General features: G+C 43.3%; 1 protein-coding gene across 1 annotated transcript in view; it reads left to right on the top strand.

The window, feature by feature from the left end:
• Positions 1–3787: 3787 nt before the first annotated feature.
• CCDC148 (coiled-coil domain containing 148) overlaps positions 3788–15745 on the top strand; it is a 140722-nt gene continuing 128764 nt past the window's right edge. Inside the window, exons 1-3 of the mRNA XM_015411564.1 lie at positions 3788–3885; positions 12815–12918; positions 14744–14817. Of these exons, the coding sequence (XP_015267050.1) occupies positions 12857–12918; positions 14744–14817 (136 nt within the window). The 5' untranslated portion in view covers positions 3788–3885; positions 12815–12856. The remainder of the gene's footprint in view (positions 3886–12814; positions 12919–14743; positions 14818–15745) is intronic.

Genomic DNA, 15745 nt, shown 5'->3' with positions numbered 1-15745 from the left:
GACATAGGTATGCTTTTTAAATAAAATGTTTTTATTTGATTTGTGTTGCAGTTTTCCATGCTAGGCAGTGATATTTTGTGTCTCCCTCAATGTAGTTTACAAGCTGTTTATTATATGTAACTATTCGATTTCAACAAAACTCGAGCAACTTTCGGAAGGGGGTGCTAAAGGGGAAGGTTGTAAATGTTGGAATATGCAAGGTCTATCGTGCATAAATAAAGAAAATGACAATAACATCCTGCAGGGGGCAGCAGAGGGGACAACTAGTTAGCATAGTGAGATTAGGGACTTCCTACTATTTTCAAATAGCCCCCTTCCTGTCTCCTGATTGGCTCCATTAGGGTTTTTCCTGCTCCTGCTGAGATCAGTTCATCTGCTGAATCTCTCCTAGCTAGTCAGACAGATTTCTCTTTCTGTCTCCTCTTTCTTACAAAGTCTGTTCGCTTCTTAGTAAACCGACTTTATTCTTTAAACAGCTTGCACTCTGTATGACTGTACATCTACACTCTGCCAACAGGGTTATGGGCCCAGTGTGAGCACTTCAGCTGTGGGAAAAAAAGATCAGTAGGCAAAATAAGAAAGAACAAAGATGCCCACTTTCTGCAGCATTCAGCACAGTTACCTACTAGATAGGCTTACAGAAGACAACTATCTGATATGAAAGGAGAGAATGAAGAGTCATCTGCTTGAGACAGGACTGTGGCATGCGATTCAAAACCCCTGACCAGGAGATGATCATCCAGCAAACCAAAAAGCCTGTTAGTCCAACAACGAGAAGGTGAAAGGAGCCATGTAGAAGGTTTGAGTGATTCAAATGCAAACCGCTAAGGCTGTATGGACTGAACTGGAGAGGCTTTATGTAAATTCATCTCTGAAAAGCCAGCTCTACATACAAAACAGAGTGTTTAGCACTAAGATGTCAAAAGGGGGTAATTTGCATGACCACTTAGATGTAACACATAGCTTAATTTAGCAGTTAAGAAGTACTGGAAAAGAGATTGCAGACCAGGACTTGGTTGTGTTGCTGTTAATTAGTTTGACAAAATTTTATAAAAATGCTGTGTCTCAAATTGAAGCAAAAAGAAAATTGTCTCTCACAGAAGTAATAAACCAACTTGAGCAGACATACAAACACAGAAACTTTTAGGAATCCAACAAGAAAGTTGAACCAAATGTTGATCAAGTAGCTCTAAATGTAAACAGCAAGATAAAGGGTAGAGAATCATTAACACAAGAACAGAAACTGTAAAAATCTGCAACATAGTCTACACTGTCGAGACAGAAAAATCTACAAATACAGGAAAAAGTGAACATCAGAGAATCCACATCAACAGAAAAATATAAAGCACAGCAACCAGAAACAGTGCAGCTGAGCACTATGGGCCATACAGACAACACACCTGTAGCGTCACAAGAAAGAAGGGGCTGCAGAGCCAGATGTCAGACAGTCAACAAGAACAAACAAGGGAGTTACCACCATGAAGACTCTCTACCTGACAAAGACAGAGGCTGTAACCAAACCTTCCACATGGGAATGCCTACCAGCCAAGCAGAAAAATGAAGAAAGGCTGCAGAAGAGGAGATTTAATCCCTTATCAAAATCCAAGCACTCACAGAGGGCAGTAGAATACAAATGGGTCTTCAGAATCAAATATGATGCAGAAGGAAAGACTTGTTGAATTGGAGTATTGCCCTACAGAAAATATGATTGCAGATGCACTTACGAAGTCGCTTCCACGTGAGAAATTTGATAGTCAATGCAAGAAAATAAATCTTGTGGACTTTACACACTAGACCTTGTTAGGGGGTGTTGGAATATGCAAGGTCTATCGTGCATAGATAAAATGACTAGAGTATCCTGCAGGGGGCAGCAGGGGGGACAACTAGTTAGCCTAGTGAGATTAGGCACTTCCTACTATTTTCAAATAGTCTCCTGCCTGTTTCCTAATTGGCTCCTTTAGGGTTTCCCCTTCTGTTGAGATCAGTTCGTCTGCTGACTTTCTCCTAGCTAGTTAGCTAGACTTCTCTTTCTGTCTCCCCTTTCTTATAAAGTTTGTTATCTTTTTAATAAACTGACTTTATTCTTTAAACAGCTTGTGCTCCGCCTTACTGCATATCTACACTCTGCCAACAGTAAAGATCCTTTCTGTGAACTCCTCCCCATTTACAGCTCCTAGGATCCCAGCCATTGTAATCTTTATCCCACTTTGGCAAAATATGCAAAAGGACAGGGAAGGAACTCCTTAGTGTTTTAGGAACTGGGAATGGAGCTCATGAGTGGATTTCTCAGATCTAACTTGATATACTTTATGACAAGCATTGGCTAAGATTGTTTCAAACCTTATGAAAAGAGAAATCTTGAGCAATTTTTGACTATCAAATATATTAAGGGGCATAATTAAAAATCAAATTAGAAGTAAACCTGGGAAACTTCCTGTTTCCCAGATATTCATTCAGGACAGTATGATAGGTAAGCTGGTATAGTTTAACTTGTTTTTCATTCATCTGCTCCAGGGTTGTGGGCAAGTTTGTGCCATTTCAAGTATGTTTCACTTTGTTGAATCTGTGCATAGCACAGGTCCTGCCTCTGCCAGGGGTTTGGGGCAGCCAAAAATGCTATTGGCACAGTGTTTCAACATCATAACAACACACACACACAGTGGGCTGGATTTTCTCACCTCTGCCTTACTGCTGCAGGCCAAAACTCCCCCTGGTTGGCAGGGGGCCTGGAACAGCCCTCCAGGGGAGCATTTGGGGCTGCAGCAGGATGAGATGAGAAAATCATTCTGCTGCCAGAAATGCTCTGTTGGGTCTAAGCCTTTGTTTAAGCAGGAACTGCAAACTTCCCTCTAGTAAACCATTGCCCCATGCCACCTTTGTGCCACTTGTGGCGACTTGCAGTGCTCCTATTACTGCATATGCTAGTAATAGCCCCAGGCAAGACAGGCTGAGGAGCGTGTTTGTATGTTCCACAAGCAGAGTAAACAACACTGGCTCTACAGCCAATAGCATAAGTTGTCATCTAAGGCAAATGACTGTTAGATAACCCCCCCTCCCCAGCAGCAAGCAATTAAATACCAAGCAAGTATATTTTAGGTGTGATACAGTATAATAAAGTAGAAAATGATTGCTATGCGAACCCAATCCTGTGCTTGTTTACTTAGATGGAAGTCCAATTGAATACAGTGGAACTTACACTTAAGAACATGTCCATAGGATTACATTTTAAGTGAACTTGGTTTATTTTCTACGTTTGCCTAAATTTGAGATACTTCTTAAATATTAAGGTAAAGGTAAAGGTTCCCTTGCTCGAAAGCCAGTCGAGTCCGACTCTAGGGTTGCGGTGCTCATCTCCGTTTCAAAGCCGAAGAGCCAGCACTGTCCAAAGACGTTTCCGTGGTCATGAGGCCGGCATGACTAAACACCAAGGCGCATGGAACGCTGTTACCTTCCCACCAAAGTGGTACCTATTTATCTACTTGCAATTTCTTGCTTTCGAACTGCTAGGTTGGCAGGAGTCTTAAATATTAGCTTGCTATTAATTATGGGACAGTGGGTTGCATGGAACTTCTGGATGCTTACAAACATTTAGTGTTTTATTCTGAGACCTGGCAATTCTATTGTTGTTTTTAGTGTTTTACTAAACTGTAATGGAATGAAACAAAAAGGTTTTGCTCCAGTTATGTTCTAAGATGCTTTATATCTAGGAAGATTTGAATGCTAAACTTACACACTTATTGAATTTTTTGAATGCATGCACTAGAGAACCTGGTTGTTCGTGTGAAGAATGGTCTAAAGAGTTCAAAGTATAAACCTGTTGACTATGAGCAGCTACATGCAATTACTGAGGCCAAGAAGTTACAGACTGCTGACATACTCTTAAAGGTAAGTGTTCCAGATTCAGTAACAACTCCTGAATGCAATGAGAAGGTGTTTGGGGATCTGGTGGTTACTGTGTGTCCAAGGAGAGAGTGAAAGTGATGAAGATACTATGAGGATGAGAAAGTACACTGTGATTGCTAGAGATTGGCATTGTTTGTTGATGGAACTGGTTGTTTAATGATCAGGTACATTTGACTTGTAGGCATCTAACAACCAACTCCATCAGCCTGTAATGCTGGCGTGTTGTGGGGCACCATAACTGTACATACACAGTTATTCTTATAAGACCCTTTAAATTTGTTATCTTACCTTTTCATATATTTTTTTGGGGGGGGTATTTTTTGTATTTGTGTGTGTCTGCACCTAGAAGTCGTGTTGACCTCTGGTGACTGACCCCTACTTGGGGGCCTGGAGGATATTCAGAGAGGTGGCTGTGTAAAGCCTGCCCTTGTCCTCCCAGTGTGGTATTCCAAGGAAGTCTCCCATCCAAGTACTAACCACAGTCGACCCTGCTTAGATCTGATGAGATTGGGCTTGCCTGGGCTATCCAGGTCAGGGCTTACCTCTTCATTTTTAAGCTCGCTCTTCTACCACTGAGAGAGCTTACAAAATAATAGAAGTGCCTATTTTTTTTAAACTAAACCCATACTTTAAGAAAAAGCAAACTCATTGGAGAAGATGATACTGGGGGAGCATATACCCCAGTCTTCTGCTTTGTGCCCTCCAAGAGACAAAACGCCAGTAAGAAAATTATTTTTATCCCTTGAAAATAATAGCAGGTTGAAAAGCCAACTGTTTCTATCTGTTTGCCTTCAGTCTTTAAATACCTATAGGGTATTTAAGGCTGATTTGGCCTTTGAAGGAAGACTCCTTGGTGCCAGGCCTGGCAGTGCAGCAACTTGGGGCAACTTGCTACCATGCAAAGAAGAAGAAGAAGAGATGGGATTTAAACCCCCGCCTTTGACTCGGAGTCCCAAAGCGGCTTACAAACTCCTTTCCCTTCCCCTCCCCACAACAGACACCCTGTGAGGTAGGTGGGGCTGAGAGAGCTCTGACAGAAACTGCTCTTTATCAAGGACAGCTCTTACCAGAACTATGCCTTGCCCAAGGTCATCCAGCAGCTGCAAGTGGAGGAGTGGGGAATCAAACCCGGTTCTCCCAGATTAGAGTCCGCGCACTTAACCACTACGCCAAACTGGCAACTTACCAAGGCTTGGCTGCTTGCTACTGTTTAGCAACAGGCACTCCATGAAAGCCAGTGTTCATAGTGGTTAGAGTTTCATACTGGAATCTGGGAGGCCCACCTTTGAATCCTCTCTCTGCCATGGAAGCTCACTGCATGACCTTTGGCCAGTCACACATTCTCAGCCTGACTTACCTCACAGGGCTGTTTGTGAGGATAAAATGCATGAGAGGTGAAAGATGTAAGCTGCTTTGGGTCCCCATCGGGGAGAAAGGCATGACACAAATGAAGTAAATAAAAATAGTTGAAAAGGGGGGCAGATAAAAGGTAGGTGGGTGAGAAGGGAGAGAAAAAAATCAGGGAACGTTGAGGACACGGGGGCTGGCAGGAGGGAGGGGTACAGAGGAAAGTAAGGTGCTCTCTGCAAGTCCTTGCATATTCCCTACCATGCAGCTGGGCCCTGGTTGGCACTGGGCAACTGGGCTGGACTTTTTCTGGGGAAAGACTGCCAGGGGAAGGGAAGGAGGAAAAGCTGAAGATAGGAGACAGGTAAAGCTAAATTGGCTTGTGGGTATGAAGGAGAGAAGGAAGCAGGAAAAGGGGGGAGAGGCTATGGTGGCTGCCTTGGATGGGAAAGAGGACATGGCAGGGGAGAGGAGGATGAAATACCCTTTGCAAGACCTTGCAGGTCCCCTGCTTGTAAAGATATATTAATTGTCAAAGCAGAAAGTACTGTCTGAGTGACAAAAAGTAACAAAGTTAAAAAGATACAAATAGGAGGGCAGACTTGCTTCCTGAGGCCCAGTGATACTGAGCCCATCAACACCTTTTGTTTTCTGTGAGCATGCTACATCCAATATACTTGGACATTTAATTTGCTGCTTCATTTTTACTGGTTCTGTGCTTGCAGGGACGAAGGGCAAAATATTTTTCTTCTGCGGGAATAGAGAAGGGGCTAGTTTGCCGAACTGCAATTCTTTCATAGTAAAAACCGCCCCAATGTTTTGTTAAAGTAAGAAGTGCATTTTGTTTGGAAAGGCTTCTTAAGAATTTCTTGTTGGAACAATCCATCTCTGTCTGTTATTTCTTTCCTTTTTGTTTGCCCATAGGATATTTTTTTTTGGGGGGGGGGAATGACAAGTCAGACAATACTCACCTGCTTTTGTCGTTATAACTGTTGGCCGATTCCTGTACGAATCCTTGTGGACTACCTTTCCTTGGGACCATTTGGCTTGGGAATGATTTTGTAATATTTGCCTGCCAGCTTGGTGGATAATTTTTTTAAAAAACAATAAACACAAAACTTATGGAGAAAGAGAGATGTTTCATCTATAATGCTTCTCTTTTCAAAATAACTTGTTCTAAAGTGAAATTTGAACAATGCAAACCTCTTATCTATTGAACTATGATCCAAGGTTGCATCCAGTGCAAAATTTCCACTTGCACTAGAGCTCTTGTACAAGTGGAAATGCCAGGAAGGAAAGATGGATGGATGGAAGGAAGGAAGGAAGGAAGGAAGGATGGATGGATCATGGTAGCTGCTTAGCACAAGTCAAGATTATTGTATTCCCACTTACGTTTCAGCTTCTGCAACCTATCTGTGTGCACTGTAATATATAGGGAGGAAAGTCCTAGGCATTGCATGAGATCTGGCATAAGCGGAACTGTGCTGTTCCCAGCCCCTGCCCTGTTTTGAATTTCTAGGGGGAAACCCTGCTATTCTTTGTAAAGAAAGAATTCTAAGGAAAACATCTTTATTGATTGTCATACAGCACAACAGAAGCGCTAGAGCGAAGTACATTAAATGTTTAAGATAAATTAATGAACTGTTTATATATGTACATTATGGCATGATGCTGAGAGCCGAAGAGCGATCGGTGAAGTCACCCCAGGTGTTGCCCACTGATCAATCCCCCTGTACCCTTTGTCTGCCCATAAAGGAGTACCAGCTCTTACACCTGTTTGAAATACTTACTTTTGTGGAATGGAACAGAGAGTTACAACAAAGGAGAACAGACAGACTAAAGTAGAAAGGACCACTGGAAAGAAGAAGTACTTTCAAATACTAATTACCCAGCCAGCACCTGTTTACAAAAGCCTGTCATTGCAGGGCCAAAGAGACCCTAACTGTGGCCATTAACATTAACAGTGCAGTCCTGTCCAGAGTGGGTGGTGGAGGAAAGTGCCATCAGATCACAGCTGATCTGTGGCGACCCCATAGGGTTTTCCAGGCTAGAGAGGGACAGAGGTGGCCTGTCATTGCATTGCTCTACGTAGCAACCCTGTACTTCCTTGGTGGTCTTCCATCCAAATACTATGTTACCCAAAGGGCTGTCTCCTATTTGATTGGGGGAATTAACAAAGGAGACAGAGCTTGCAAGAGGGGGTAACAAGCAGGATCTCCACCAAAGTTTATGGGGATTTTTCCCTTGGAGAAACTCTCAGAAATAAACCAGTTGGCGGCTTAACCAAGAAAGGTTATTTTTATTGAAAGAGGTAATAAAATGAAGCACACATGCAGAGATAAATGCACACGGTAATGCACATGTTAAAACACACATACAAGCTAACAGAAATGCAGGGAGGAGTGGGAATAGAGGGAGGTTCTTCAGGGAAATTATAATTATCAGTCCAGGGGAGGCAGAGTTCCACAGAGAGAGGCTTTGAAATGAACCAGCATTTCATGGAGATGGAAAGGAACCCAAACAGTTTTGAGGGTGCCATCAGTAGGCACCCAAGACACACACACACACTCATTGCATGGGGCAGAGCATGTCCAGTTATAGGACAAAACGCTACCTAAGGGTATGCTGGCGCAATTGCCCCTAAAACAATATTGTGTTGGGATTAGCTGGAAGTGAAATAGTGTGTTGGGAAAAGGCTGAATAGCATTCCCAGGAATGGACAAAGACCTGGGGAAACACATGATATTCTGCACGATGACTCAGTCCAGTGTAAACTGAAAGTGTTAAGGTCCTTCTAATTAGATTTGCTGAATTTAAACTAAAGTGTTTTTCTGATGACTCCTGAATGCGGGATGGGAGAGGCTATCTATATATCTAATAGTGAAGTGCCCCCGTCTGTGCGGATATCTATATCTGCACTTCGGAGGCACTTGGGGGGCAGGGAGAGGTTTGTGCACTCTTGAGGCAGTCCCCAGGGGTGCACAAAAATCTGAAAACTAAAAAAAAATATCGGGGGGATGTTTAAATCCCCCCGAAAGTGCCAGAGCGTTCGTGCGCATGCGCACGAACTCTCTGTAGCCGACCTTGCTGCCGCCGCCGCCTCGGAGGCGGCCGGGCGGGCAGGCAGGTGGCCGGGGGAACAGCGAGGCCTGGGGAGGCCTGAGGCCCGAGGCAGCCTCGATTCGGAGCCGGATGGGGGGGAGGAAACAGCCGCTCCGAGATACACCCCCACCGCCGCCCCTCGCCCGTTCCCTGGCCCCACGGCGCTCTCCCACTCGCCCACCTTCGCCTCCAGCAGCAGCAGCCACAGCACAGGAGGTCCAAGGAGCAGCGTCGAGGCGTCCCTCCCATCTCGCCGGCCAGCCGCAGAAAGCGAAAGGGGGAGAGAGAGAACGGGGGAAAGAGAGAGACTGCCCCCCCGCGAGTATCGCGGGTCTCCCCCTTGTTAGACTATATTCCTCTGAACAGCTCATTAATTAAGGTGAGTGAGTAAGGGAGAGCATGACCAGGTGTGATGAGATCATGTCAGGAAGGGATATTGTTTCCTGAGAAGCCCATTGATGATATTAAGCATGTCTGTTTAGAGTGGGGAGAGATCTATTAGCAAGTCCAAGACCCAGTCGCCTTCCCAGAATAGTTTCTCAAGCTTGTATCTTACCAGCATTCATTTTATTTGTTCCAGCTCCATTTTGGTCCCATTTCCAGCCCTGGTTGTACAGTACACTTATTATTTTGGGGGGTGATATTTAAAAGACGGGCATCCTCTACAAACTGCTTTTCTGCAGGAAGGACAGGGTGCTAACAGCTAACTAGGACCAACCCTGCTTAGCTTCCAAAGATTGATGAAATCAGGCTAGCTTGGGCCACTCAGGTCAGGGCTATGCAGAGTTATTCCATTTTTAAGCCCACTGGACGCAATGAAGTTAAATGGGAGTAACTTTGTTTCGAATTATACTGTAAATTATCTAAAAATAAGGTATGGATATGTCATTTTTGATTAAATAATGATTAAAATGATTAAAACATTGTATATTAAATTATTTTGAGAAGCCACAAGGGTTGTTTGAAGACTCACTCCAGTTCTAAATCAATATGTTGCTAATGGTTGTAGCAAGCAAATCATAGGCAATTTTGTTTAGGAAGCATCTAGATAATGTGTTGGGTCCAGTGCAAGAACTGCACAAGATCATGGATCTTTCCCTCTTCCCTTTCTGCTCCCCCCAGCAGTTGTTTCTTGAAGTTGCAAGACCTGTGTTGGTCTAATATCCATGCAGGCTGGAAGACTGCAGTAGGGTCAGAGCAAAATTGCTGTGTCCTCTCCCTTCCATCAGCAGAGCTTTACTGATGGAGGAGGGAGAGAGGGCTGTTTCATCCCCTCTATTACTCCATGCAGGTCCTTGACCTCAGGAATTAACTTTCTCAGGGTTAAAAATGGCTGCCATGGGGAGGTGAAAACCGGGAAATGGTCCACAACCATCAATGCCTTCTACTGATGGATCACTGGATCTAAACCAATTAATGGAAAATGTCATCCTTTTCTTTCTTGGTGACTTATTAAAACAATCCAATCTGCCTGCTAGGCATTTAGGAACACGGCAGATTCAAAAGTGGCTCTAAACTGCTGATCTAACCTTGGAAGTAAAGATAAACGAGGCAGCAGTATCTAAAAATATGGGTGAGAGCGCCAAACGTATGTCTGCCTATGTAAACATAGGGAATGTAGCACTGTTGCTTTCTGTTTTTCTTGGAACTGTTGTGTGTAATTTCTAAAACTCACTGTGTTCTTGTGAAACTTAGGGTGTTTCAGTATCTCACCAGGAACGGACGTGCTTTTAGTCTCTGCAAGCTCCTCCCAATAGGTGCCAGAACTTGCTAAGTACTCGTTCCAGCGCATGCTGTTCTCCTGCAAGCCTTCACTGATCTGCACTTCATGCACAGTGTGCTTGAAGAAATCAGCATTCGCAGCCCAGGGTATCCTTGTGCTTCTCTCAAGGGACCAAAAAAGAAGGAGACAAAGAAGACCCCAGCATGCGTAGGAATTAATTGTACATCTCCTTGTTGGTAGAGTAGAAAATAGGCACTGCAGAAACTAGCCATGTAGATACAGTCTCTGGACATCTCTGCATAAGCTATGTTTATTCCGTCACGGTGTTCCCTGACACCTTGAGAGGCCTAGATGTTAAGGGTAACATGCTTCTGCATAATGTGGCAGGGAAAAAGAGCTGGCTTGGGAAATGGAAGTGAATTAATGCACAGTGATGCTTTGTTTTTTTGTCTGCTGGGGAGGCTGTACAGAAATTAAAATAGTGACTAAATACGCATGTGAAGCCATGCTGAGGAATTGGCATATAGGCAGCACTTAGAGGGGCTTCAGTTCATGCTGTCCCTCCCCACACACTCAAAGCTTACATTCTAGGATCTTGTAAGATGAAAAGGTACATGAGCAAAAGTACAGTGAAGAAGGGCTGGAATTGCAGTTTCCTGTAGTTCCTTCTAACGATGCAGGTATAATTTATCAAAGGAGTTGGCAGATATTATTTATCCATGGGTTGGCAGAGCAGAATTCAGCTCAGTTCACTCAAGCTTTAAAACTAAATTCTAGTCTTGCTTTCCCCCCCAGTATTTCATTTTTCACCAGTCTCTTTCCGTCAAGGAAGCAGTAAAAACTATTCACTGTAAAGCTGCTTGGTGATGAAGATAGCTTCCCAATCATAGAAACTGTTTTGTAAAGCCCTAATGGGGATACATGGTAGGCAAACAGTCAGTGAAGAGTGAGAAGACATTGACTGTTCTGAAGATGAAGCCATGAAGTTTTGCCATTTGCCCAAACAAGCCCAAATTGCAGCAATGATCTAGAAATACCAACTCCTGGGGCTTGAAAACAGCTTCACCAATGTGTTACAATCCAGCAAATGTGTTTTCCTTGAAATTGTGTATTTAAACAGTGTTTTGTGGCATTTTGTAAATTTGCTCTCTCAAATGTTAAAGCTGTGTTTGCTGAACCAATAGTATTGTGGGCAATAAAATGCTTTGAACAGAGACTATTGCTGAGTCCCAAGGATGGCCTTGGTTTTCTCCATTCAGAGCCTCCTGCAACTGAGTTGTGATCATGGTAGCAAAACACTTGACTCAGGTCCCGGTCACACGGGCAGGAAACTGCGGGGGGGAAGTGTGGCAGTTTGCCCCGGGGCAAACTAAGGCGCGGTTACCTGATCAGACCTCCCGTGGAGGTACTGTGGAGGTTCCGTGGGAAAGGAGAGGTGCCGATGGCAGGACAATCCCGGCGCGCAAAAACGAAGTGCGCGGTGCGGCAAACTGGAAGGGTTTTTTTGTTTACACCATGACTGCGCATGCTCCGTTGTGTGCTTTTGCGCATCCACAAAGACTTGAAGAAAAAAAAAACTTTTTCGCCAGGGAACATGGGCGGGCGCCGGATGCCACCGGAAACGCGATCAGACGCCCGCCCTTGCCCCGCGGTTTCCGGAAACTAGTACCTCGGAGGTACTAGTTTTTTGCCGCGTGGTTTCGGCAGGAAGCCTCGTTTGAGCCACGGGAGTGCTACACTTCCCAGATGTGCCGGTGAGATCGCGCCGGGAAAACCCGCATGTCTTCCGTCTGACTTGCATGGCTAATGTTCCGTGTGACCGCAGCCATAGTGTGGCAGGAAGAAAACAGATCTACTGCGCTCAAAGTCCCATTTTACCCTCTTCCTTGCATAAAGTTTCATTGAATAAACTTTGGCTTGCACCTTGCCATTTCCCTGTGGAAACCACATTTATGTGACAGTTCTCCTTGCCATGCTATGATGTCTAGTATGATGTTCCACAAAGGATTTTCTTTTAAAAAACCTATTTAAAAGTACAGGTAGCAGGACCTTAACAAGGGTCCATAGATATTTTTGGGATTGAATACCATATTGGGCATGATTTGTCATGGTAATGACATGCAAGTTTTACTGTGCAGAGCGTACCTTTCACCATAGGATAATTAATTACTAAAAGAACAATTACTGTAAAAATTGGGGTGAAGATCAGCGACCTAGCCTTTCCCTCCAAAACTTGAGGCTTTGTTTTTAGGAAATATCTCAACTATTAGTTACAGTCACTTTCGGTTTTTGCATTAACAAATATTTAATGTGTAGCATGCAAGTATTGTTCTAAGTGGTTGGCTGCAGTATACTACTATAAACATGCAAATTAAAAAAAATTACATATTTTAGGTTTTTTATAAAAATGATGAATTAGACATCCTGAAGCTTGATATTTGGGTCAATATTACTGATCCTTTTAAGTATCGAATAGCATTTGTTTCGTCAGTGGTGGCTGGATGTGGAAAGCTGGAGGCAGTGGCTGGTACACTGTGAGACAGAGTTGGGCAGTATCTACATGTTTGTTTGTAGAATTAATTTCCTTTTCATTTCGGCAGTGGTTCTGTCTGTTCACAAGGTTCATCTACAAGAGCAATGGAGCATACAGCCACATTAGAGATTTCTTTGAGGAAGCCATTTTATAGGTCCACAGGAGACATTTACATTTATATATCTTTGTTATACCCTTTTACTTAGATCAAAAAGGCAGAGCAAGCCTCAAAAATTAATAAAGAACAAATGCTTCTGAAACAGCACCGCCAAGTGTGGTGGCAAGAGCACAAAAGACTTCATAAAAGCAGGTAAGAACCAGGAAAGCTTGATAAATAACAGAAGGATGGACAGTACAAAGCTAAGATTTGGCTGGCATAAATTAATGTTGTTAATTTACATTCAAACATTCATGAGAAGTTAATATCACAAAAATGTGGGAACTGAGATAGCTGAGCATGTAATGGGAAACAAATGGATTTTAGTCCCATGCAAAGTTGGATGGAAGAATGTGTAGAAAGTCTGAACTAGGTAGGGTCCTCTTGGCAACACCTGATCCAAATGGATGCCAGCCCATGTGAAGGTATGTAGACAAAAAATGCCCTGCTATAATAATATTTTAGTGCTTTCCAAGTACTTCAAGCACATTATCTCGTTGCAGTGTGTTTGACAGCCCTGTAAAGTGTGACTCTGTTATTTCCATATTGCAGATGGGGACTCTGGCTAAGCAAATTAGAGTTCATGACAAAGATGAAATTCAAAATAAAGACTTGCTGCTTTGTACCATAGTCACAGGGCGGCTGAGAGCCATTGGTCTCCCAGACAAAAGTTCCAGGCTAGGCCTCCCTTAAGACACCCAAACCCAAACCCAGACCAGATATCATTATATGGGAGTAAATAGTATGTCTTGCAGGGCTCCATTGGCTACCAGAATGACAAGGGCCCTTTTGAGTTTTGTTTCCCTAGTTTTACAGCAGCCCTGCGCTAGGGATGCCTGCAGGCTTGGGGGAAAATATCCTGTCATCCCTTTAATAGAGATTTAATGTGTGGCAAGTTTTTCATGGCATGGAGGTAAATAACATAACATCCTACCAAGCCTCTATTAAAGGGACAGGATACCTTTCTCCAGGAAATTAGCAACCCTACCCTGCACAGTCTTAGTCACCATCCTATCCCAGCTCTCTTTTGCCCGATAGTTTGCCATAGAAGTGAGCCGTGGAAGAGGCTGGATTACCGCTCAAATCGACTCAAGTGCAGGCTGGGGCTGGATTTTGGGAATCTGCATGGATTGACTGATGCAGCACAGAACTCAGATCTGTCACTCCAATAGCACTTCATAACTGACCTCGTGGAGATGGATTCTCCATCTAAAGCAACTTTTTAGAGAACAGAACTGATTTTGTGTAACCTCTTTAGCCTGGGACAGTAAGAGATTTGAATCTAGGAATAACTGCTTAGGTTGCGCTGTAAATGATATGGTGGTCAGAATCCCGGATCAAGATAGAGAAAGCAAAATGGGGAGTCATAACAGAAGGAAGCAGCATTAGCAATGGATGACATTGTTGCTCAGCCCATGGGACGGGAATGGATTTGGGTCAGCTTTTGACTTGGGTATAACCGGAGGAACAAGACAAAAGGAGGACAGCTGGGGTGATCATAATATACAAAAGAGATGTTAGTACTGAAAATGTTAAAAACCTAAATCTCTAAATGGATTTAATTTAGAAGTGCTTTTCCAGATTGAGAGACTGTTCTGATGGGTAGTGTTTGAGTATTGTATGGTTGTAAGAACCAATTCTGTTGTTGATTTTTAGTTGTTGTATTGGGTATATTTTTAAGTAACACTGATGCCCGCCATGACTCCCTCAAGGAGAAAGGCAGGTTAAAAATGCTTCAGATGTATTCTTGTGAACCCCTCAGTGAAGACTTCTGCTCTCTGTGCAGCTGCAATAGAAAAATGTGTTTGAATATTATGAAAATAAGTGGTGGGGAAAACATAAAATATAAAATAGATTTATGAAACTGAGAAAAGTAGCCATATTTAAGTGAATGACTGGGTGCCCTTAAGCTTTTTGTTACCTCTTGGGTAAGAAATAAATGGTTTTAATTTGTCTGAACTGGAGTTCTTCATTTCAGGCACATACTAGAATTGGAAATACAAACTTTTTTTGATGAAGGAAATGAGTGTTTTTTGGACTTGTGGGACTTGCGTAAGTACTCTCGCTATATGATTTAACGTAACTAAAAACAGAGGCATGCTGATAAAATTACACAATAATATTGACTGTTAATATTTTTGCCATACAAGAATTTGCATTAGAGCTGCAACCTAGGCAGTAATTTGGTTCCGTTCTCAAGGCCAGTTAAATGCTCAAATCTGTTTTTAATTGGGCATCACATTCACACAACCTTCTTGAACACAACTTGTTCAATTTTCTGGCTCTTGCAGTTTGCCTCATGTATCAGTGCTGCCTGGCCAGAAGAACAGTATGGCTGTGACAAGACGAGGCCCTCCCATACAAAGAGAGCATCAATCTCTTACATAGTGGGGGTAACAAGCAACATCTTAGTGGAATCTCCATCTACTGGGGAGCTTGTAGAATCACATGTTACATCCAGGGGTTCTCCTGTCTGGGGGCCTGGAGAGCTCGGTGAAGACTCAGCCTGCCAGACAATTTATAGAGTTTCCAACTGTAAGAAACTTGTAAGAATAGATAGGCAGAATAGATAGATAAATACAACATCCTTCTTGATCAGACGGACTGGTCACACCAAAGAAAGAAGCTGGGGAGACAGAACTGGCCTCATCCTGGCTCCAAAGCTGCCTGCCATTTACAGCACACATTGGTGAAGTTCAGAGGGAGGGGAAGCTATAAAGCAAAGAATACTCCATTCCGCCCCCTGTCCCTCAAGCACCAAGAGTGTTGCTGTCCAACAAGCAAACAAGTAACAACCCTGAAGAATGATTTATGAAAAACTCTTCCTGAGGTTCTTGTGATATATCTTCCCCTCCTTCCTCTTTCCGTAGTCCTCCTCAAAGACCATCATTCAGCCAACTAGGATTATTACCATGAATAACACATAAGACTACTACAAGTCTCTGGCAAACTTTCAATTTTTTAACAGAAAATAAAGTTA

The sequence above is a fragment of the Gekko japonicus genome, unplaced genomic scaffold (genome assembly GCF_001447785.1).
Source record: "Gekko japonicus isolate JY-2015 unplaced genomic scaffold, Gekko_japonicus_V1.1 scaffold6, whole genome shotgun sequence".
Lineage (NCBI taxonomy): Eukaryota > Metazoa > Chordata > Lepidosauria > Squamata > Gekkonidae > Gekko > Gekko japonicus.
Note: the sequence above shows the minus strand (reverse complement) of the source record. Positions and strands in the feature narration are given on the sequence as shown.